The following is a 24344-nucleotide window of genomic DNA, read 5'->3' on the forward strand; positions in this document are numbered from 1 at the left end:
ACCCAGCTGTCCAGTTGTCAACTGCTCTCTAAATAAGCTTGTGAACACACAAACTGCTTCTTAAACATATCCTCTAAATACACACAATCTGTGGGCTCAACTTACCGTGTCAAGCCACCACATTTACCATGTGGAAACTAGTTACCAGGGCTGCCATGTCCTAAGCTCACTGTTTAAGGCACCCAGACATCTGGGCATGTCCAGCAGATAACCAGAATTGCTATATGTGGGATAAACTCACAGGGAAAAAATGAGAAAAGCAAGAGTCCTGTCTGTAGCTTTTCTGTGGGGTTTTCAGCTGCACTAGAGCTGACAGTAGCCACTGAGTGGGATTAAGTCCCATGTTAGCAGTCTCTACAGGTCTCCACATGGTTAGCTGTAATATGAGGGTCAAGAACTTTCTGAGGAATCTAAGAAATAGACAAGGCTCTTGATTATGCCTCAAGTTCCTCCACTATGCAATAAGTTCAATCAATTCATTATGCCTATAACAAGAATCCTTTTCTTTCTATTATAAAGAGACCCAGACTAGAAAAGGATGCGCCCATTCTTGAAACTGCATCATCTTTTCACGAAGAAAAGTCAGTTGATGGCATAGCTGGGGCTAACAGTACTGAAATGATCAATATTAGTACATAATTAAGTCAGGTCAAAGCAAAGAAGAACTTCCCAGACCAGTGCTTAGGGCTGTGACCACCCATGATCCACTTTTAACAATGAAAAGTGTAGAAGTTTCTAGAAAGAATGAGAAGCTATTCTTTATTTAAGCAACACTTGAACACAAACAGAGGTAACAGGACTTTCCATTATACCAAAGCATGTTTCCTTTACATGTCGGCACAGATGTGTTCCATATGTGCCTGTATTTTACAGAGAGTGAGTCTCACTTTCTTATTTTAAACAGTTTATTTTATTTTAAAAAAATCTAATGTCAGAAAGTCTTAGTCATTGGATGTTGGCCTAGAAGAGGCTACACAAAGTGACTTCACACCACAGGAGATACTGAACAGCTACTAGGGGAGGGATGCTAACTAATCAAACTTGAGATATCTGTGGTAAGGGCTGGTTGCTTCCATTGAGTCATTCATTGCAAGCATGCTATGCTAAGTCTCTTGGTCTTGATTATGTAATTCTATCTTCTATTTGTCCCTGTGTCCTTCCCTCTCCCTTCTACCCATTCTTCTTATCTATCATCTCTCCATCCTTTTTAACTGTCTGTCCTTCCTCATCCTCCTGTCCCCCACCATCCTCCTTATTGTTCATCTCCATATGACCCTTTGCTCTGCTTGCCAGCCTACTGTTTCTAACCTCCCGGGCTGATTCCTCTATCTCTCTGCTTTTCCCATTAGAAGCCTTCTTTTGTTTCCTTATGCTTTTACCAGCTTCCAAGAAAGGACTTTGTACCTTCCCCTTACCAAAGCTGCTTATCACTGAAATTGGCTTCCTCTTGTCAGATTTCTTTTCATTCAACTGTTGCACATTGAAAATGACATCGCTCATCTGGATACCTTGTGTGAGCTTCTTTATTTTAGAAGAATTATAGAGAGAGAATTCCAGATCCCATGACCTGTTGTACTTTATGGCTTCTATTTGTTCTTTAAAGTGCTTCAGATCCTGGCTTACCGAAGGAGCAATTTTGAAGCAGAACTTCAGCCCCAAACTCAAGGTGTTGTCTGTTTTCAACATGTCAAATAAGAACTGCAAACTGAGAGTCACCTCTTCATAGTTCTCCGGATTCACCAGCTTTGCCACTTCTTTATGTGTGGCCTCTCCCACCTGACTCTGGTCCTCCTTCACAAGAAAGGACATGGCATAGAAAAATTCCTGGAAGCTGAGGTGGCGAAAGCTGTAGAGTTTCTTGATGCCAAGCCCATCTCGGTAGTCGACACAGTTCAAGAAAGCAGTAAGGCTGGGGCCATCTAAGCCATGCTTTCTGAGGACGTCTTCTTCAAATAGCATCCTCTGGTGTCGCATCCCCTCAGCTGCCAAGGAGCACAGACTCTTCAGTACCTGGTGCCTGGTAAGCTCAGAGCTGTCCCCATTGCCATCGGTGGGCAGAAAGGTGGACACATAAGCAGTGAAGATATCTGTACTGTTGCTAGGTGTCTCAGAGACTTCCTGGCCTTTTGCCATCTTCCTCTTCAGCCAGGAGCAGACCACCCAGCAAATACCTGGAACCTGGCACGCTTTATAGAGAACAGCATTGTTCTGCACAATCTCAAGGGCTTTTCTCAATTGCTCCTTATCTGTAAAATAGGAGCTGAAATATGTCTTCCTCTCCTCCTCAGAGAAGCCTAAGACATGGACATGTCGCCGTTCACCCAGCATGGGCTCCAGACTCTGCAAAGCAGGAGGCCGCGTGGTGATGAGAAGGGAGCATGGTACCTCCCGTCTCCTCATCAGAATGTGTAGTACACGCTCGGCACGACTGGACTTCTGTAACTCATCATAGCCATCCAGGATGAACAGGAGCCGCTTAGGCTGCCTCAGAATCTCTGTGACTGGGGCCTGATCATCTCCACAACACCAGCAGATGAGGTTGGGCAGGTCACACTTGGGTAGCAGGACCACTTCTCTACAGCTCACGTAGAAAACATAATCAAACTGGCCTGGGTACAGCTTCCCTTTGGCCCAGTCCTGCACCAGTTTTTTGACCAGGGTGGTCTTTCCAGTGCCTGCAGATCCTTGCATCACCACTATGGGCGGGGTTGAGTAGGACTCTGCCTCCGGAGCAAATAAAGTCTCCACAAGGACAGGATCCAACTCCAGTTCCAGGTCAGAGCAGGAAGGTGATCTGCAACTCCCTGAACTGGATGTGGCCACCAGGAGCAGCTTATTGTGACTACTGGTAACACCCCAATCTTGCCTCTCCTCCAAGCAGTACACGTGTTCCCGGTAGATTTCTCTGTAGTCTGAGTAACACAAATGGGGGTTTTAGGTGTTGAATTCGAACAATAAAAGGTAAAAATCAACCCTTCAAACCCTGAGATTGCCCTTTAGTCTCATCTACCCTCTCTAACTTACATTGCTTTGAAGATTGTAGTTGTGGCTTCATGAAGTAAAACTACTGTGTGTACGTGTGTGTGTGTGTGTGTGTGTGCGCGCGTGTGTGTAGACATGTTTTGTATATGAGTGTATTTGTATCTACATATGCTCATGAGAATGTTCTGGCAAAAAGGGGGAGGGGTCAGAGCTAAAGACTACGCAGCAGATGAACAGGAGCCCTAACTTCCAGAGCCTCACTTTCTCACTTTTTGTTTCCCTCTCTTCTCCTCCACCATCCCAGCTTGTTCACTCCCATTTCTACAGCACAGGAGGTCTCCGGGATGAAAGAAAACTGAGAAAGATCACGGATGTCCAAGGAGCGCCATGGCCTGCACCCCAGAATAAGGAGCAGGCGGCTATTTAGTCTCCGTTGCTGTCTAGATTCTCATTAGCCAGCTGGCTTCTCCATGCAAAGCAGCGTAGCCACCGGTCATGAAGCTGGGGAGGTGTGACCAGTGCACCCTGATGCTTTTCTGTCTACTTAGTGGAAATCACTTGGCCAACACTGTGCCCATCCACATGCCCTTTCTGCATCCCCACCCCTTCTCCAGCACAGCAACTTCTGGTAGGAGATGGGGTGCTTTGCTCAAAAGATATCATAAACCCCTACTTTCAGCTCAGGTTCTGTACCCAAACTCTTCAGACCCCTTATCTGGAGACTACCTTAGACTCTGGGGCTCTGGGGATCTCCAAGGAGAGTGCAGTGTAAGGAAAGACATAAATCCCAGACTATTTGAGTCTGTGGGGTACCTGGGGGGTGTCTTTGGTGCCACTGTCACTTTCCTCTCTCAGGCTACACTCACCATTCAGACAGACCTGGTTGAGGTAGTCTACAAGCTCCATCAAGTTCATGGCCTGCAAGCTCCTGCCCACCACTCTCACAGCTTCCTGTACTCCGTACATTGAAATCAGTTTTGATGCCAGGTCCACCTGACTCAGACCTTCCAGTTCCCCTCGGGCCAGATGAAACTGGGTCACATCCCGTAAGTGGAACTTCAGTGTCTTGAAACTGTTCTCCTCAAGGTCATTCAAGGCCCAAAGCAATGCCTCCTGGGGGCTGTTGGCCCGTGCCAAGGCCATGGTGGTTGGCGTTCAGCCCAAGCACCTGGAAACAAGAAGTAATGAGAAATGATGAGTGGGAAACAGCTGGAGACTCCCCAACTGCCCTCCCTTCCGGGTGCTTGGCAGTCTGTGGAGCAGAAACCTTGGGGGAGACCAGATATGTACAAAGCTCCAAGAAGGGCAAGTGGATGAGACAGCAGGGGAAATTGTCCAATCATCCCTGCTCTATCAGATAACGTGTGTGACTGTGTGGGTAACAAGCAAGAAGGTCCCTCCACCTTCCTTCCTTCCTTCCCTCTTTCCTTCCTTCCTGCCTGCCTGCCTGCCTGCCTTTTTTCGTGTGTGTGTGTGTGTGTGTGTGTGTGTGTGTGTGTGTGTGTGTCTTGTGTGTCTTGTGTATCTTGTGTATTCCAAGCCAGCCTCAAGCTTTTTTACAGCAGACGATGACCTTAAGTTCCTGATCCTCCTGCCTTTACCTCCTGAGTTCTGTGATGACTGTCATGTACCACGATGCTTGGCTTTATGAGGGGCAGGGGATTGAACCTAGGGATTCATGTGTGTTGAGTATCCACTCCACCAACTGGGCAATATCCACAGATGTCCATAGGCACTCTTAAATTAGCCTCAAGCATTAAGTCAAACCAGCATTAAAAAAAAGTTTGACATTTTTACACTTCAAAAAGTGAGTCTTCCTTAGATTGTGAATGTTCACAGAACTTGTACATGTCTGCTGAGACCACAAAGGCAGGAAGATTAAAAAATCTCGGTCTTTAGTCACTGCCTCACACACTAGCATCATGAGCTGAGCCACTCATGGGGTCCAAAGGTGGTCTCTAGCTTAGGTAAGGAGACAGCTCAAATACAGCTAAGAAGGGAACAGACACAATTAGTGCTTAATTTGTACCAGGATACTTCAACTCAGCATTTACTAAAGGGAAGGAGAATGACAGTGATCAATAGGCAAACTTTAGAATGGTGGAGATGTTCATTATCTGAAGTCATGAGGAAACCATTGCAGAAACACAATGTCTGGAGGTGCTCAAAATAGTCTTTAGTAATAGACTTGGTGATGCTCAAATATCAGTATTATAACTGAATACCAATGAAAGGAAGAACCCTCTCAGAAACACAGTAGGACACAGGGACTCTTGCCACAGGTCTTAGACCTGTATGAAGAGGTGGGTCTGCAGAAGCAGGGAGACATTACCCCAGCGTGTCAAGGATGAAAAACCTGGGGATCCCCTGCAAAGCTCTGATTCTGAGGAAGCTAATTCCAGAAGGACAAGAAAAACAACAGCAGAGATCCAGGCCAGTCAAGCTCAGGCTTGAAGACCTGGAAGTGGAAGGGTGAGTCAGCTCCGCGGGGCAAGAGACCGAAAAAGCTGCTGTTCAGGAGAGATGGAGCAGTTCAGCTCTGCAGGCCAAGCCTGGGTCTTCTTATCCCAGTTCACCATTATCTGGTGGGGTTAGAATTAAAAATAAAGGTGTGAATTCTCAGACACCTACTGTCTGTCTACAGGCTCAGTGTTGGGGCAGAATGGAACCCAGGAAGGACCTCAGAGATCAGGGAAGCAGAGAAGCGCACACATTGATCTGTCAGTTGGCATGAGCAACTTAACCTCACTTGTCAAACATTAAATTTGAGAAACAAGGAAGGGACCAAAGGTGTGAACTATTATCTTGCCAAGAGAACAGCACAGAGATGATCTCTGTCCCTCCGAGAAGGCACTGCCCTCCTTACAACCTGACGCCAGGCCAGACTGAGACAGTTTGACAAGAGACAAAGGGAGCAAGGCACTGTCACTGTCTCCTCTGACACTGCACCATTTCTTCAAATTGGCAAAGCCATTGTAGGATGTGCTCTGGCATGGACAAAAAAGGAAGAAAAAGTGAATTTTTAGGAGTGTAAACACATTCCTCAATGTCCCTAACAGGCGGCTGGTCAGTTGGCCTAGAGAGCAGAGTCTCTAAATCTCCTAAATCTGGAGCAGTTTCTCCAAAAAGATCCTCAAGAAGAAAAGAACAACGGATTGACACTTTAACTGATGCCTTTTTCTTTCTGCAGAAGCTGTGGAAAGACAACCAAAAGTGCAGTAAGTTACCGGAAAACTAGAAATGAAAAAGTAAATATTTTAGGAGAAAAAAAAGAGTAAGACTTAAAACATAGTAAACTGCAGCACTTGAATGAATGAATATTTGCATACAAATAGTAATGTAACCACTGAATTACAAAAACCTATAATACAATCACAGTGAAAGGATAGCGGAGGGGGCACTACAGACATGGCTCCGTGGTTAAGAGCTCTCTCTGGCTGCTCTGCCAGAGGACCTGGGTTCAAATCCTAGCACCAACATGGCAGCTCACAACCATCTATCTATAACTCCAGTCCCAGAGGATCCAATATATTTTTCTGGCCTCTGAGGGCATCAGGCATGCATGCACGTGATACAGCAAGGTATAGATACAGCCAAAACATCCATACACATAAAGTAAGATTTTTTTAATTAAAAAGGATAATAATGGGATAGTTAGGATAAAAAGCCAATGGATGATGCCTAAAGCTTTGAGTCAAAAAGCAGGTGTGTGTGTGTGTGTGTGTGTGTGTGTGTGTGTGTGTACAAAGATATTTAAAAATCTAAAGTATTTGTCTTGGGAAGAGGATAAGGATGGTGAGAAAGATGAAAATTGAAGACATGGACTTTGTAATATGTTGAGCTTCTGATACGTACACATGCATCACTATGTTAAAACAATAGGTCATAGATCTTCCCAGGCAACAATGAAGTAGAGGTAACGTGTGTGGACAAGTCAGTCCTTCAGGAAACTTGGCAATGAAGGGAATCTGCAGAGATGAGGAAGCACTGGTCCAAGCAATCTTTAACTTCACATGGAAAGGGTAGGGTGTTTTTAAATGCCAACAAAAAGCAAAGGAGGAATCAGGCTAGAAATACCAAAGGTGGGGATTGAGAACCAGGACTGGATCAGGATCCTAAGAAAATGCAAAAGACTAGCTTTTCAATGAGAAAGTCTGATGGAGAGGCAATTGTTTGGGTTTCCCGTTCAGAAGATGAGTGTAGGCATGTCTGATAGATGCTCTATTCTGTCTGATGTATAGCTAACAGAATTCCAAACAACTTGATGGCGATGGTAGCAGGAAGTGGAGAAGCTGGGATGTGAACATTGCCAGCCCTCACCTGTGCACCTTTCTTCCTTCCCCAAGCCCTTGGTCACAATGCTGTGTGAGAACTTCCAGAGTCCAGGGGAACTGGCAGGAACAGACCTGATGTGCTCAAAGCCTTAGGCAAGCTCAGGCTAGAAATAAAAAAAAACAAAGTATCAGAGTTCAAGACCAAGAAGCCAAGATGAGAAAACAAAAGAATGAGGCATGCGTGGCTATCTAAACACAATGACAAAGAACAGGGGCCACTTACTGCACCAACGCCAGATCTCAAGGTCTAAGTCACTGTGCTAGCGATTCTTAGTAACACCTGAGTATTTATAGAAACAGAAACTGAATTTAATTGGAAGGGCGGAGGCAAGAGATGAGATGATGTTAGCCCTGCCCAGGCTAGAGACAGAGGTGATGACTAGAGAAACTGAGTATCCAAAAGAAAGAAGATGAAAATGGGGAAAACAGGGACCAAGGATAAAAAAACAGATAGAAAAAAGTGAGAGAAGAGAATGGGGAGACATAAAACACATGAACTGAGCAGGAAAACAAAACAGAAAGGAGAGGCAAGAGCAGAGAGCTGGAGAGAGGCCGGGGGAGAGGGAGAGGGAGACAGAGAGGGAGAGAGAGACAGAGGCAGAGAGAGAGAGACAGAGAGAAAAACACAGGGGGGTGGGCTTCATTTCAGTCCTTGAGGTGGGCTAGGTAAACAGCCTACAGACCCACCTTCACATGACTCTCTGGTAGAGATAATCCTGGTTTGGGTTAGGTTGGGTTAGGTTGAGTTTGGGTTGGGTTGGGTTGGGTTGGGTTGGGTTGGGTTGGGTTGGGTTTGGTTTGGTTTGGTTTGGTTTTTTTCAGATGACTTCTCATACACACTTCCCAGGACAACTAGAAAGTGACATGTGATGGGGTTAATTTTGTCCATACATCACTGAGAGTTTCTGTGAGACTGTCCTTGGGATGAGACTACAATCACTGGAGTCAGTAGCTGACAAAAGCCAACTGTGTGTGGTGCCCCTCACCCCATCAGATGAGGCCTGAACAAAAGAAAAAGCCTGGCCCTTTCATGAATAAGAAGGGTCTCCTCTTCCCATCCCATGGAAAAACACCAATCCCTGACACTATTAATGATACTCTTTTATGCTTGCAGACAGAAATCTATCATGGCTGTCCTCTGAGAGGCTCCACCCAGCAGCTGACTCAGACAGATACAGACACCCACAGCCAAACAGCAGATGGAGCTTGGAGACTCTTATAGATGAATAAGAGGAAGGATTTCAGGCTCCTAAAGGGATAGCAACTCCACAGGAAGACCAACAGAATCACCTAACTTGGATCCTTGGGACTCTCAAAGACTGAACCACCAACCAAAGAACATACACTGGCTGGACCTAGAACTCCCTGCACATATGTAGCAGATGTGCAGTTTGGTCTTCATGTGAGTCCCGAATATTTGGAGTGGGATCTATGCCAACAACTGTTGCCTATATGTGGAATATGTTCTTCTAGCTGGGCTGCCTTGGAGAGGAAGTGCCTAGCCTTGCAATGACTTGAAGTGCCAGGGTGGGGAGATACCCAGAGGGGCCCCTACCCACTCAAAGGGGAATAGGGAGGTATGGGGGAAGGATTGTGGAGGGCAACTGGGAGGGGGCAATGAACAGGGTAAATAAATAAATAAATAAATAAATAAATTTTAAAAGGAGGTCTCCTCTTACTGTTTATATGGACCATGTTCTCCTCATTTGAGAGTCCTAGAATTTTATTTTTACATATAACATAATACACACATATACACACACATATATGACAGAAGACGAGGGAAAGGAAAAAGACTTGCAAAAGAGAACTAAAGAGAGGAATAGGTGGGAATATCCATTTGGGTACAAAGACTCTACGCCAACAAGAAAATGTCTTAAAGGAGCTGAGGAGATGGCTCCCCAGGTTAAGAGCGCTTGCTATGTAAACTCTGAAGACCTGAGTTAGAATGCCAAGCATCCACTTAAAAAGACAGGAGTGGTAGCTCCTGAGCCTGCAACAGCAGCATTGTAGATGGTGAGACAGAAGGGTCACTGTGGTTTGCTGACTACCAGCCTAGCTCCAGGCTCAGTGAGAGACACGGTCTCAAGGGAATAGGGAAGAGAGTGATAGAGTAGAACACCCAATGTCCTTCATGTCTGGCCTTCATACACACACTCACGAGCATACACACACACACACACAAGCTTTAATAAAAGAAAAAGAATGTTGGGCAGTGGTGGTACACACCTTTAATCCCAGCACTTAGGGAGGCAGAGCCAAGCAGATCTCTGAGTTCCAGGGACACACAGAGAAATCTTGTCAGAAACAAAGAGAGAGAGAGAGAGAGCGATAGTGCGAGAGATTGTGATAGAGAGAGAGAAAGAAAGAGAGAGAGAGAGAGAGAGAGAGAGAAAGTTCCTACACTACTTACTCAGAGAAGGATCATGAGTTTCCTTTGGTCTTCTGAATAAAACTGAAAGATTGGTTCATGATGTTTGAGCCTGCTGGATTTCCGAATAGAATCAATACTTCTAGCTTGCTTCCTGGAGATCATAAAACACTCATGTTTTATAATCATAAATTCTTTTTTAAAGATTTTTTCTTAATTGTGTATGTATGCATCTGCAACTGGGTATGTATGTACAGGTGAGTGTAATGCCTGTGGAGTCCAGAAGAGGGCATAAGTTCCTCTGGAACTACAGTTGTGGGTAGCTGTGAGCCACCAACCAGCCCCTTCTACTTGCTGGAACCTCAGCGCAGAGTCTCTGCAATAACAGAGAGTCAATCTCTCTCTCTCTCTCTCTCTCTCTCTCTCTCTCTCTCTCTCTCTCTCTCTCTCTCTCCCTCTCTCTCTCTCTCTCCCTCCCTCCTTTCTTCCCTTCCTCCTTCCCATCTCTCCACTGTCCACATTTTTTATAGCATAGGAGTCTTTTTTTTAAGATTTATTTATTTATTTAATGTATATGAGTACACTGTTGCTGTCTTCAGACACCAGAAGAGGGCATCAGATCCCATTACAAATGGTTGTAAGCCATTTGTAGTCCAAAGTCTGATTGATTGATTGATTGATTGATTGATTGATTATTGATTAATAAATTAAATGGATGTAACAATGAAGCCCCTTTAAGACAGTTTGACATTTAATATCCAATTTAAATCTAAAACAAGGATTGCGACCTTTACACTACTCTGTGCCGCCATCTGGTGGCAACTGTGTAGATTGCTAGTTGTTTCCTCCCCACCCCCACCTCCAGGAGATCCAAAGTTACTAGGAACTACTTTGGTCTGCTATACACTGAGTGCGCATCGGACAGAAATTAAAGCGCACAAGGCTCACTAACACAACTAGCCGGAAATTTCATGTCCAATAGTCATCAAGATCTGATTCACGTGGTACAAAGTTAACCAATCATGTTTCTAATACTTCCAACTCACGCCCTTCTGTTCTAGGCTCTCTCTTTCTCGGCAAGATGGCTTCTCCGGCCGTACCGGCTAGTGTCCCTCCAGCAACTGCAGCCGCAGCCCCGGCGCCGGCCAGCACCGCAACCCCGGCTTCAGCCCCGACCCCACCCACTCCAGCTCCCGCACCCGCTGCGACTCCCGCTGCGGCCCCGGCGCCTGTCTCGTCTGATCCTGCTGTAGCTACGCCGGCAGCTCCGGGCCAGACCCCAGCCTCCGCGCCAGCCCCTGCGCAGACGCCGGCGCCTTCGCAGCCCGGGCCCGCCCTCCCGGGGCCTTTCCCCGGCGGCCGCGTGGTCCGGCTACACCCTGTCATTTTGGCCTCGATCGTGGACAGCTACGAACGCCGCAACGAGGGAGCTGCCCGAGTTATTGGAACCCTGTTGGGTGAGTTCTGGGGAAACAAATGTTTGCTTTCCTAATGTTTCCATCCGTCTTCCTCCTATTCCTCTAGTTCCTCCTAGTTCCATCGCCCTTGAACTCTTAGCCTATTTCTCTTTTTCACCTTCTTGCTGTGACTTACCTTCCCAAGTGATTTGAATCCTGCCGAATTGCTGTTAAGTCGCAGAAATGTGCAAGGAGTAGGTGTGAGCTATTGCGTAGTTTGATCATTGATCTACATGTTAATTTTATGTTCCCAACAGCGAAGTACGAAGAGGGCATGCTGCCAAAAATGAAAGCTCAAATGCCAGCAAGTTCAAAGCTCTTGACCCGTTTAAACACAGTACCCACGTTCCCCTTATTATCCACTGACCTACCAGCACCCCAGCACACACAGAAGGTACCCACCACCCATGTTAACGGAAGAGGATGTGTCAAAAGCTTCCTCCAACTCAACAAAAAAAAAAAAAACAGATTTATTCGTAACATATTTTGGATAAATAATACCTTGCTTTCCTGAACTTTTCAGACAGACACGTGCCCCAAGGCCTTCTTACATACTGGTTCCTGGCAGAATAAGACATAGGTCTGCCCCCACCCCCACATCACTCTCTTCCAATTTTTCGTTTGGACACACACTGTTGTATTGCATCTTTACACATGTCACTAACCTCCAAGATGAAGAGTAACCTTTTCTTTGCCTGTGTTACAGATTGGGGAAGTAGATAATTTATGTTAAGTAGCTCGAAGACCTGAAAAATACTAAAGACTTGTTGAATACACTTCATTCTCTGAGGACTGCTGGTCCTGTCAGGCTTGTTTCCTCTCTACCTCAGGGACAGCTTTTAGATACTGCAGTCCACTCTAGTTGCATCAGTCATTTCTTACTGGTGCTCTTGTAGCAGGCCATGCACCATAGGAGATAATTCAGGTACTGCAAAGAGTACAGGGTTTGTAGTCAGACTCCAGCAATTAACTAGCTTTGTGTCTCCAGCAAATCAAAGATCTAGTTTCTTCAGGGGCTTCTTTAGCAGAAAGGTTTTTGGTTGTTTTTGTTGTTTTTCAGGGGCAACAAACCCTTTTTTAAAAATATTTTTTTTAATTTTTATTTTATATGAATTGCTGTTTTACCTGCATGTATGTCTAACGGTGCCAGATCCTCTGGAATTGGAGCTGCAGACAGTTATGAGCCACCTTGTGGGTGTTGGGAATTGAACCCAGATCCTCTGGAAGAGCAGCCAGTGCTTTTGACCACTGAGCCATCTCTCCGGCTCCAGCAGACAGTTTTTGTGAGAATGAAATATTACAGCAAGCAGTTAATGGCTGGCACACTCAGGTACAGCTGTTGGTTATCCTCTGTCACATAGGAGGCCATACCACTCCACCATACATTTCTTTGTCTATGACAATGTAGGCGTTTATGGGAACTTAGGGTTGATTACCTTGTCTTTTATGAAAACACACTTGCATTTTCTTTGCCACGTATCTTTCATGCTCTTCGTTGTATTTTAGTGCACAACTATAATCCCCATTTCTCTCTGGTTTTTGCCTCTAATGGTGTGTTGGCATTCTCTAACTGCCTTCCTGTGAGCTTCTATAACAAGAATTTTGTATCAGTGACTTGCCACCTAACAAATACTTTGAATATGCTATCTAATTTTCCGTCTCTGGAGCTGTTTAGAGGAATAAATGTCTACCCGAGGTTTATGTTTACCCCATTTATCATAGGAAGGTAACTGTAGTTCATGGATTCTCTATCAGACTGATCCTGCTCAGTGCTCCCACTGTTACAGAACAGTTGTTGAGAGACAAACGAATGAAGCGGTGTGTGCTTGCCAGAAGCTTGCGCTTTCCTTGGTTCTTAATTTGTGAGAGATTTTGTTTGGTTAAATAAAATCATGATTAAGTTTCATGTACCATAGAGTTTTTAGATACTTAGAATTCAAAATTAGTCAAAATTAGTCAAAAATTAGTTATAACCTTAAACTCAAGATGGAAACACAGTCCCTATAAATAACTACTGTACGTGTGCCAAGTGTTCTGCTAGCAGGTATCCTGTGGAAACATAGGTGTAACTTCTTAAAAGGTTATGAAGGAGTCATAGCAAGATGTGCAAGATTGTGGTGAGGTGCAACACATGTTCATGTGAGATACGTCCTTAAATGGACAGTAGGCACATGTGTTCCAAAAGGAGCAAGACCTGAGTTTAAATTCTTACATGTTACTGTAAGACTCTTTTCAATGAACATGCCCATAGGTTAAAGTTCTTTGTAAGCACTGCTAAGCCTAGTGTCCTTTATTTTTTTTTTTTTAATAAAAACCTTAGCTATTCAACTTACAGAGTATAAAGATTACTAGAAGTATGTTTTAAATATCATAGTTTTGAAAACTCTGAGAATACCCAGTAATGCTAATTTTTTTAATCTCTGAATCTCAAAAAAATAGCATTCCAGGAATCTGAAAACTGAAAAACATGTTTGCTTTAACTTTATGTAGTAGTTCCAAAATGTATCACTGTTGAAAAATACACACTTTTTTTTTAATTTGAAAATGAAACAAATTTTTAAAAATAAAGCTCTTGGCAAGTCTACTATCTGAAGAAGTCAGCATCCCAGGCTTTCAGGAGGGTGGCAGGAGGTGAAGCCTTGGTTTGGACACCTGCCTATGGGGCAGGACTCACAGGGAGCTGAGAAGACTCCACCAGGTTCATCTCTGCACAAGGCCCTTGACCAGTACTCATTCCAGAGCTGAGACCATGAGAAAAGAGAGAGTATGGTGCTTTGTGAAGAGAGTGGACCTGAGTTGGACCAGATTGAGGGCATTCTGGTAAAGCAGAAGTACTTGCGAAGCAGAGGCAGAGAGAGGTTGGAGGGTGAAAGCTAAGAACTAGAGATGGTAGGACACGGTGTGGTGGAAGTGCAGCATGAGAGGGTGGCTGGGTGAGTTCTAGACCTGCAGAAGAAGAAAGGAAAGACAGAGTTTGGCTTGGGCTTGGGAGGTATTCCTTGTGAGGTGCCACTGAGTGTGCCAGTGGGTTTGTCCAGTAGATAGTTGAGGAAGCAAGGCTGCCAGGGTAGTACACAACCCTGCCCTTGGTTCAATTCCCAGATCCCACATGATGGAAGGAGAAAACCTGCAGATTGTCTTCTATCTTACAACACATACACACCCATAATCAGTGTAGGCAAAATGTAACAATAAGTGTGAAGAAGCAAATGTGAAGTGTGCCCTAGCCACCAGAAGATAGGAAACAACTGATTTAGAGAGGTAGGTGAGCTCACCTACCACAGGGATTAGTAGCTGTGTTAAAAAAAAAAAAAAAAAGTCAGGAAATACTTTCAGCTTTGTGTGCAGTGTGTCACAGCTATTCAACTCTGCCTTTGTACCAAGAGGAAGCCATAAATAATGCAAAAGATATTAGGCACATAAACATGAACTGAAAGGTTTCTGTGTCAGGATTGACCTAGGAAAGGAACATAGAACAAAAACTAGGAATACTAACAATGCTGAAACCCTGAGGTGTAAGAGGAGCCAACGAATTAGGGAGAGACTGGTGTCCTGGAGGCCCTAGGAAAAAGGCTCTGAAATGGGGAAGCCGTCACAATGGTCAGAAGTCGGTGAGTGGTCAGATGAGAGAATGTATACTCGTGAGTTAAGAACATTGTCTTAGGGTTCCATTGCTGTGAACAGACGCCATGACCAAGGCAACTCTTGTAAAGAACAACATATTAATTGGGGCTGTCTTAGTGTTTCTGAGGTTCAGTCCTTTATCATCAAGGTGGGAAACATGGCAGCATCCAGGCAGGCATGGTACTGGAGAAGGAGCTGAGAGTTCTATGTCTTGTTCAAGGGAACTCAGGAGAAGACACGGCTTCCCTCCCACGTGGCTAGAAGGAGGGTGTCAAAGCCCACCCCCACAGTGACACACCTAGTCCAACAAGGCCACACCTCCTCTTAGCACCACTCTGGGCCAAGCATATTCAAACTACCACAAACACAGTTCAGAAAATGAAACCATAGCACTAGCTAACAAAAGACACCACTAGCAGAGAAACGTGTTACAAGAGGTAGGAATGAAGAACCTAAGGGAAGGTACCAGGACATCAAGAGAGTGAAGTTGGGACTCATGGCTCAGTGAGAGCCAGGAACTAATGTGAGAGTTAGGAGTGTGAGAGAGGAAGTCTGTGGTAAGGACCCCTTTGGGGGTGGAATGACCTTTTCACAGGCGTCTCCTAAGATCATCAGAAAACACATGCATTTAGATTACATTTATAACAGTAATCTAACTGCAAAATTACAGTTATGAATTAGCAATGAAAATGATTGTATGGATAAGGGTCAACACAACATGAAGGTCACAGCATTAGGAAGGTTGAAAACCACTACTCTAGAGAGTACAGAATATTGTGGGGATGGGCTGGTAGTGGAAAATAACAGGCAAAGGAGACCTTGCAAAGGAAGACTTATCCTGTCTGGTGCTAGAAAGAAGGGGAGATGGGGGGGGGTTCGGTCTCTGAGTTTGAGTTCTCTGGAAAATACTAGTTCTGTTGATGCTGATCTTGGGGCTGATGTGTGGTCTTCGAGTTTGCTGGCTCTGGGGCCATCTCCAAAAGCATTCTAAAAGTAGGAGCTGGAGAAACAGCTCAGTTAATAGAGCACTTGCCTATCGTGCTTACAGCCCTGAGTTCAGTCTCCAGTGCCACATAAACCAGGTGTGGTGATGCATACTCTAATCCTAGCACTAGGCTGGTGGAGACAAGAGGCTCAGGAGTTCTTGTTCATCGTTACTTAGAAAGGACCCTGACCTTGGAGAGTGGGAATGGGGGTAGTCAGGGGCTATGGGTGTCTCAGGATTACGTAACACCTGGCTCTTCTCTCTTTACCAGGAACCGTTGACAAGCACTCGGTAGAAGTCACCAACTGCTTTTCAGTGCCACACAATGAGTCAGAAGATGAAGTGAGTTGTGTGGATTTAAGCAGCCCCTATATAGTTCGTAGCCATTGGACCACTTCCCCAAAGGCCCCACTGTGTTGTGTCTGTGACCAGAGCTGCAACTGAAGCTCTGCTTTCCCTGTCCACTATGGGCCTCCTCAGATGGCAGGGTTGGTAATTTTTCCTATTGAGCATAGACTTCTAGCTTCTTAACCTCCTCTCCTGCCTTCCTCCTTAGGTGGCTGTTGACATGGAATTTGCTAAGAATATGTATGAGTTGCATAAAAAAGTCTCCCCAAATGAGCTCATCCTAGGCTGGTAAGATGGAGAGGGTGGGAGTGGATAGAAAGTCTCACTGAGGGCCAGGCTCATCGTCAGACTAGATCTTGTCTCCCCTTCAGACATAGAACACACAAAGCATGTGACCTTGAGAACCTATAAGATTTTGATGATAATTTGATCCTATAAAGTCAAGAATATTATTTTCTTTTCTTTTGTTTTTTTTTTGTTTTTTTTTTGTTTGTTTGTTTGTTTGTTTGTTTTGTTTTTCGAGACAGGATTTTTCTGTGTAGCTCTGGCTGTCCTGGAACTCACTCTGTAGACCAGGCTGGCCTCGAACTCAGAAATCCGCCTGCCTCTGCCTCCCAAGTGCTGAGATTAAAGGCGTGCACCACCACCACCCAGCCAATTACAGCTTTTGTTATGCAGAGTTTTTCATATTTTTAGTTACTGCTAAAATGAGTGTCAGAGCCCCAGCGACACCCACTGCACTATTGTATTTGGTACTGGTATCAGCTGTCTTGCGTCTGTAATTGCTGTTCCTAGGTATGCCACAGGCCATGACATCACAGAGCATTCGGTGCTGATCCATGAATACTACAGCAGGGAAGCCCCGAACCCCATTCACCTCACAGTGGACACGGGTCTCCAGAATGGGCGCATGAGCATCAAGGCCTATGTCAGGTGAGTCCTGGGCAGTAAGGGCATTTAAAGTGACCTGTCATGCCTGGATGGCATCCCACACCTCCCACACTCAGGTCTAATCCTGCATCTTATTTTCTCTTCAGAAACTTTATTCCTCTTTTAACAGCTGTCGTTCAAGTTTCTGAAGCGAAGTTGGACTCCATAATTTACAGTCACTCGTCCTGCTTACACTGGAGTATTTGTTGCTTATAACCATTCCAAATGGTGGTGCCTTTAGTATATGAACAAACTACCGTGTTTTATTTGTATTATCTTCTGGAACAGATAACCCTGGCATAATGTGTTTATCACGGTCCTTCTGTGCCTGTATTTATTGCCTTTTTGAATTATCATTAGTTTTTCTTTGTCTTGGTTTGCTATCTACTGCTGTGATAAAACACTAACCAACACCAACTTGGGAAGGGGAGGGCTTATGTCACCCTACAGGTCCCAGTCCATCATTGAGGGAAGTCAGGGTAGGAACCTGGAGCAGAACCATGGTAGTGCTACATACTTCATGTTCCTCTGGCTTGCTCAGATTCCATCAGGACCACCTACCCAGGGGTGGCACCACCCACATCAGTCAAGAAAAATGCCTCACAGACCTGCTTGCAGGCCAGTCTACTGGAGGAATCACCTAGCTTATATCAAGTTACAACAAACTGTAACCAGTGCATTCATTATTCCTAGGACTTAGCACAGTATTTATAGACTAGAGGATGTTGGCATTGTTTGGAACACATCTTTTAAGCTAGAATTAAGTATAGTATACTTTTGAACAATAACATAGCAGTGTTGATACATACAACTTGCCTGCAGCTACAACACCATTTGTCAGGGCTTGCTGGAGAATGCTTTAGCATCTGAGGAAAGAAGAACTTACTACTATAACTTGAACCTGTTAATATACACTGGGCCCTTACCTTCACCTCCTTGCTAGTCTCTACAAATTTATCTTATTCAAAATCCAGATGAAAACACAGTTGAAATAGGCATGATTTTAGTGAAGTTACTTATAGTGGCCAATCTAGTGGTTTGGAGCATGAATCAGTTTAGCATTTTAGTGATAATGAGAAGTGAGGCCCAGAAAAGAATGTTCTGGTGTATCTGATTTCCCTGAAAATGCGTGTGTCTGGCCAGTCAGGAACATCCAGAGTCCTGTCATCCTCACTGGCATTAAGTTTGTATGAAATCTTCCTATACCTTTCCAGCCCAAAGAGGAAAAGGAAAGTTTGCTCACAAGATATTTCTGGGGCAGTCCTGGCCCTCTCAAGTGGAAGATACTCTTTGTGACGGCTTTCCCAGGGCCGTCTGTTTACCTTTTCTCCTTCTCCCCAGCACTTTAATGGGTGTCCCTGGCAGGACCATGGGAGTGATGTTCACACCACTCACAGTGAAGTATGCATATTATGACACTGAACGCATTGGAGGTGAGTTCCCTTCCCCACTACAGGTCCAAGGTTCATGCTGACTGAAAGTTGAAGGTTTATTCCGGGTGGGAAATTGTCAGTGTCACGGGCCGTATAGTCATCCATATGAGGTCAGAACTAGTAGTCAGCAAGCAGGTGAGGGGAAGAGCAGGGATCTGGGGGAGCTGACTGCTTCCAGAAGGCATGGAGGGAGTTAGTAGGTGGTTAGAGACCTCTTTCCTCTTGTTATGACTAACTTTTCTCTGTTGTCTCTTACTGCCTGTCCCACACTCCCACAGTTGACCTCATCATGAAGACGTGTTTTAGCCCCAACCGGGTGATTGGACTCTCAAGTGACTTACAGCAAGTGGGAGGGGCCTCAGCTCGCATCCAGGATGCTCTAAGCACTGTATTGCAGTATGCTGAGGATGTGCTGGTGAGAAATGGGGAGGGAAAAGCAGGGGAGGGTGGGCATTCCTGCCAGGTCTGCTGGTGACATGACAGTACTTGCAGGGCATCGAGTCCTCATTGAGTCTTTGTTCTTGTGCTCAGTCTGGGAAGGTGTCTGCTGACAACACGGTAGGCCGCTTCTTGATGAGTCTTGTCAACCAAGTACCCAAGATAGTTCCTGATGACTTTGAGACCATGCTCAACAGCAACATCAATGTGAGTTCCGTGGCTATACCCTGGGAGTTGGGTAGAGGAACTGCTGCTGTGCTGTCCAGCTTGGAGGCAGTACAGTCTGTTCAGGGAGTCTTTACTCCCCTAATGGCTTCTCTGAAGTACTACTCATATTGCCATGACGTGTTCACTAGACTCAGCTAGACTTGCTAAAATTCAGTGTAACAAAGACAGTTTCTACTTTTCCCCACGTGTGTTCACAGGACACACCCCCTATACTCCACAGGGCTACACTGCAGTCCCCTGTTACAAGTAGCAGAGAGGAGAGCACTGATGCACATTCCCTTCCTGGCTTCTGCCTTCAACCCCCACTCAGTCTGCCATCACCGGGACTCTTCACAGCCAATGTCCATGGTGGAGCTGGCTAGCCGGCCTGTCCTCATCATTCCACTCCACCTCTCACTGCTTTATCCTTTGTCTTCCAGGACCTGCTGATGGTGACCTACCTGGCCAATCTCACCCAGTCACAGATTGCCCTCAACGAGAAACTTGTAAACCTGTGAATGAGCCCCAAGAGGCACTTGTGCTGGTTGAGGTTTTCATCACAGGACTGAGACCAAAGTGGAAGCAAAGGGTTTCTTTGTGGTCTTGAGTCACAGTGACTCAGTCAGCTGCTTGTGACTTCAAATAAACATAGCTTCCCTTTTGTAAATGAACTTTATCTGATGTGAGTTTATTGTAGGCTGGGAAAAAGAAGCTTGTTCTTGAGCTCGTACAGAAGCCAGGGAGTGGGCTCTGTAGGGAGAAGCTGGTTATGTGTTGACATGACTCACCCACAGCTAGGCTGTGGTAACATCACCCAGCCCCACACCAGGCAGCTTTTTCTTGGCACAGAGATTTTACAGTGATAGATTTTTCTTCTTCTAACTCTTAGGATAACGGCAAATGGGATCTCCAAGATTGTTTTAGGGGTTGGGTTGGTTGGTCTGTTTGTTTGTTTGTTTGTTTGGATTTTTGTTTTTGTTTTTTTTTTAGTTTTTTCTTCCATAACATGACTGGGGTGGCAGTCAAGAGAGTTGCCTTGTGCATAGTGCTGAAGGACCTAAAGATGTACTAGTGAGGCAGAGCAGGAAAAAAGATGGGCACACACCTCAGTCCTGGGAACCATGAATCCACAGGAGCAGAATACCTTCATGGTGAGGAATAGCTGCTTCACCAGACTGTTCAGTCTGGCAAGGTGTCCTAGTATAGACACACGTGTATGATATGCATGTGCCTAAGCAAACCAAAAAGCCAAAGAATGATGAACTTAAAACAGTCACAGTAGTTAGTGGCTGATCACCTTAGAGGTACAGGGAGGCCAGCAAGTAGAAGCAATGCAGGTTAGTGACTGGTCTAGTCACTAGTCTAGGTGGGCGGCAGAATACAAGTATGAATTGATGGTATTAGTGTAGTATCTTTCATTACCACCTAGCTTGATTCTGGACATTTTTAAATGAGAGAAAGGTGCATTGAAAATAATGTGGAAAAGAGGGGTTTTGTTTGTTTTTTAATATTGTCTAGTTGATAACAATGGAAGAAAACTAAAATGCCAAGAAGTCTGGGGTTATGACTGTAGAATGCCTAGGATGCATAGAACTCTGAGAGCTGCGAATTCAGTCCCCAGCACCCCATAAAATTGGGTGTGATAGCACACCTGTGATCCCAACCAGGGAAGAAGGGAGCCAGAGAATCAGAAACTGAAGCTTATCCTCATCTGTGTATAAGCGTGACACCTGCCTGAACAGCATCAGATCCTATTCAAAACCCTACAGCTAATAGAATGCTAGTGAGAAACACAGGCAGCCATTACTTAAAGATCATATTCCAGATAAGAGTGTAACATTGCCTGAGGTAAATTATGTATTGGTCACAATTCTAGTCAAATGCAAAGATACTTTGATACGGGCAAGCTGTTTTCTAAATGTTTATATGGAAAAATAAAATGTCTTCCAAAACAATTTCTGCAGAGAGTACTATGCCTGTCTCCAACCTGTGACCACAGCAGATGTACTGATTCAAAACCACAAAAGCAAGGTGCTCCAGTGGAGGGTTCTTAATGATCTACGAGGAGGAACTTCCTAAGCACTGAGAATCCATGAGCTGTTCTTTTCAGAGATTGAGATCCTACAGCCCTGTAAAAATTTTGACCGGTAAAATACACAAACAGTCCAAGTATAAAGCTGGTGAAATATTTGAAATTCCTACCAGAAAACTACTGTTTTTGTCTCAGAATTCCCATAGCTGGTTTGGTTTGGTTTGGTTTGGTTTGGTTTGGTTTGGTTTGGTTTGGTTTGGTTTGGTTTGGTTTGGTTTGGTTTGGTTTGGTGGTTTGGTTTGGTTTGGTTTGGTTTGGTTTGGTTTGGTTTGGTTTGGGGTTTTTTTGTTTTTTGTTTTGTTTGTTTGATTTTGGCTTTTCAAAATGATACTGCTATTTGCTCTGGCTGTCTTGGAACTCCATATATAGACTGGGTTGGCCTCAAACTCAGACACACGCACATGCACCCTTGACTCAGCGTTAGGAAAATGCTGGGATCAAAGGCATGCACCACCACACCTGGCCCTCACAACCTGTTTTGTGAAGGCCAGTTATCTGCTAGGTATAGAGATGCAAACAGTTCACTCGTCTACACACACACACACACACACACACACACACACACACACAAACATTTAAATATGCCTCATCTCATAAGATGCCATTTTATCATGTGTTCTCTATGAATGGCTTGCAGTGGTTCAGAGAGAGAAACACGATGAACATACATCTCCAGCAGGTGGATGACCTGTATTGCAGCATTTTGAATTTTGTATTTATCAAAATCACAAAATCTTAACTCTGGAATTCATAGGTATGTGTGGGAACATACTCGCATACATCCTGTGGAAGGACTGATTGGATTTTAACAAAATAGTGCATATGTAATTACATCTGACTATCAGCATAAAGATTTTATGGCATGCTCATAAAATACAATGCTGTGTAGTTAAGAATGAGGCTGTTTGCTGTGTATTGGTAGAGAAGGTTTAAAAGATAACATGAGAGAGAGAAGGTAGAGTCTGTAATCCACTGCCATGCTGTGCATGACAATGAATGATAATGCCTAGAGTGAGTGTGTATTTGGCTGCTCGCTTGTATTGGACCCACACTCAGTAATGCACGCTCTGGCCCGCTGTTTTCTCTCGCAGGAGGGTAAGCAGTGGCAATGGTGATGTCTAGGCTATGAATTTTATAATTACATATACCTGCATGACCTGCATGTTCCTTGATGATTATTAGTATGATTCATGTTGGTCCATATGTCTCAAAATGCAAAATGATCTTTTTTTCTATCTGGTTGTATCTGTCCCCAGGTCTCTCCATCCCCATGACCTTAGTCCAGCCTGTGAATGACCAGCTGCATTGTTTTATTGGGCTTTCTCAATCCTGACCACTAGAGGGCATGCTTACATAATTCAGAAGTCTCTGGCTACCCTTTCTCAGTGACCAGGCATTTGTCTAAGGTTGCCCAGGAAAAAAAAAAAAAAAAAATGCCAAGACAGTGCAAAATGAGTGGCCAAGGTTTCAGAACAAGCTTTTTTTAATCACCTGGGAGCCATAGAATGAGGACACTAAAGAATGTTCTCCTACCCTTACCCCTAGAACACTTCAAGTAGACACATAAGCGACTTGAAAACTTGAATTGAAAACAAAGTAAATGTAGGACCCTCTCTGCTTCAAACCAGACCACAATGTGTATTACAACTAAAGACCCCTCTATGTAGAAAATCCTGAGGGTGATATGTGCAGGGGTATCTCTAGCCTAGCCCTGACTACACCAGTGAGAAATGTCTGAGCAAGGAGAAGTGTGGAGATAGTACATGGCTTTGGAACCCTTATTAAGGAACCTGGCCCTTCTAGATGACACTAGAGTTTAGGGTAGTAAGTACGAGGCTTTTGTCACATTCTGGAGACTGGAGGTCTAAGGTCTTTGTCTTGATATCTTGATAAAATTGCTTTATTGAGAATAATAAAGATAGATTGAGGTTAGAGTTAACTGAAACTATAAACCATCAGTTTGGATATAAACATTCATCTGGGTGGAGAACAAACTTTGGGACCACTGAAAAAGCACATGCAACAGAGCCTTGAGCAAAGTCGTGTGTGTGCAAGGAGATCTGTGAGGCTGCACAAGCTCGCATCTAACAATGGGTCACTGAGCATCTTTTTGACAATAGATGCTTTCTGTGGCCACTAACATGACAAAGACCCATACCACCTGGGACCAGTCTCAATAGTCCACCCACATCCCTTTTCCCCAGACTTTTTTAACCTAGTCTTGCTGTATGCAGGCAAATCATTCAACCAGCCATTCTCTGTTGCCCAACTTAACATGTGGATCTCTCTCTCTCTCTCTTTTTAATTATTTATTGTATGTGAGCACACTGTAGCTGTCTTCAGACATACCAGAAGAGGGCATCGGTTCCCGTTACAGATGGTTGTGTGATTGCTAGGAACTGAACTCAGGACTTCTGGAAGAGCAGCCAATGCTCTTAACCGCATGAGCCATCTCTCCAGCCCAACATGTGAATTCTTAGATCATTTCCCCACTTACAAAGTTGATGTCCAAGTATACTAACCCGGAGAAGGTGTCCCTCCCCACTCACCTAAGAACTTCCAGAACCAGCTACAACTGAGAGTAATGTAGTTATAGTTTAGACATCACCTTTGTCATGAAGTGAATTGATGGTCTGTGGCTGATGAACTGGTAAACATACATCACCAAGTTTATGGCTGGATATCTGAAATTACAGCAGGCGGTGGTAGTCCTGTGTCTTGATAGCTCAGTGTTATGCTTTCTGGGGCCCAGTGACTCAATCATGAACTCTGTTTGCAAGTTTAACTACTTCTCTACTACACACAGTAGGACCTGGCCTCTAAACCTGAGGGTTGACATAACTTTCCAGAGCCTATCTGTTCTTATCTAGAATAGATCCCTTGAGCACTATTAGACTGTCAACTTGGAGCAGCTGGCACCTTAGAACTTACAAAAGATAATTTACTTGCTTAAGTCTACATTTAGAAGTCAGAGGGCTGGGGATGTAGTTTAATGATAGAATATGTTCCTAATATGCACAAAACACTGGGTTCAGTTTCCAGTAACACCCTCACCCCCAAAAAGTTAGACATTAAATAGGTTTTAGATCATCTGCCAAATTTATTTCAACCTCTGGCCTCAGTTACACTATCCCCTAAAATCC

At 44.6% G+C, this 24344-nt stretch overlaps 2 protein-coding genes and 1 long non-coding RNA gene across 5 annotated transcripts; 2 read left to right on the forward strand and 1 right to left on the reverse strand.

Moving 5' to 3' along the window:
- Window positions 1–468: 468 nt before the first annotated feature.
- Nlrp10 (NLR family pyrin domain containing 10) lies at window positions 469–11578 on the reverse strand. 3 transcript variants are annotated; one of them, XM_076940529.1, is made up of 5 exons: window positions 11281–11578; window positions 9730–9841; window positions 7303–7420; window positions 3849–4150; window positions 469–2912 (listed from the first exon to the last, which is right to left on the reverse strand). In XM_076940529.1, exons 4-5 carry the CDS (start codon window positions 4123–4125, stop codon window positions 1171–1173), a joined length of 2019 nt encoding a protein of 672 aa, XP_076796644.1. In that variant the 5' UTR covers window positions 4126–4150; window positions 7303–7420; window positions 9730–9841; window positions 11281–11578; the 3' UTR covers window positions 469–1170. The 3 variants fall into 3 exon arrangements, with proteins under 3 accessions (XP_076796644.1, XP_076796646.1, XP_076796650.1); XM_076940531.1 differs by lacking the exon at window positions 7303–7420; XM_076940535.1 differs by lacking the exons at window positions 7303–7420; window positions 9730–9841.
- On the forward strand, window positions 2777–3922 carry LOC143443528 (uncharacterized). Its single transcript, XR_013112609.1, has 3 exons — window positions 2777–2848; window positions 3287–3610; window positions 3838–3922. It is a non-coding gene; the product is annotated as an uncharacterized LOC143443528 (long non-coding RNA).
- Window positions 10740–19780, forward strand: Eif3f (eukaryotic translation initiation factor 3 subunit F). The gene is made up of 8 exons (XM_034512198.1): window positions 10740–11144; window positions 16025–16095; window positions 16310–16389; window positions 16897–17034; window positions 18373–18464; window positions 18743–18879; window positions 18996–19109; window positions 19550–19780. The coding sequence occupies exons 1-8, from the start codon at window positions 10769–10771 to the stop codon at window positions 19625–19627; spliced, it is 1086 nt and encodes a 361-aa protein (XP_034368089.1). The 5' UTR covers window positions 10740–10768; the 3' UTR covers window positions 19628–19780.
- The last annotated feature ends 4564 nt before the right edge of the window (window positions 19781–24344 follow it).

The sequence above is a fragment of the Arvicanthis niloticus genome, chromosome 1, assembly GCF_011762505.2.
Source record: "Arvicanthis niloticus isolate mArvNil1 chromosome 1, mArvNil1.pat.X, whole genome shotgun sequence".
In the NCBI taxonomy this organism is placed as follows: domain Eukaryota; kingdom Metazoa; phylum Chordata; class Mammalia; order Rodentia; family Muridae; genus Arvicanthis; species Arvicanthis niloticus.

What these genes read in the sequence shown, in the direction of transcription:
- Nlrp10 (XM_076940535.1), bottom strand. Translation starts at nt 4,125, where the DNA reads ATGGCCTTGGCACGGGCCAACAGCCCCCAGGAGGCATTGCTTTGGGCC. An exon ending in CAACCAGGTCTGTCTGAATG is followed by an intron (nt 2,913 to 3,848) that starts GTGAGTGTAGCC and finishes TGTGTTACTCAG; the next exon opens with ACTACAGAGAAATCTACCGG.
- Eif3f (XM_034512198.1), top strand. Translation starts at nt 10,769, where the DNA reads ATGGCTTCTCCGGCCGTACCGGCTAGTGTCCCTCCAGCAACTGCAGCC. An exon ending in AGTTATTGGAACCCTGTTGG is followed by an intron (nt 11,145 to 16,024) that starts GTGAGTTCTGGG and finishes TCTCTTTACCAG; the next exon opens with GAACCGTTGACAAGCACTCG. An exon ending in TGACACTGAACGCATTGGAG is followed by an intron (nt 18,465 to 18,742) that starts GTGAGTTCCCTT and finishes ACACTCCCACAG; the next exon opens with TTGACCTCATCATGAAGACG.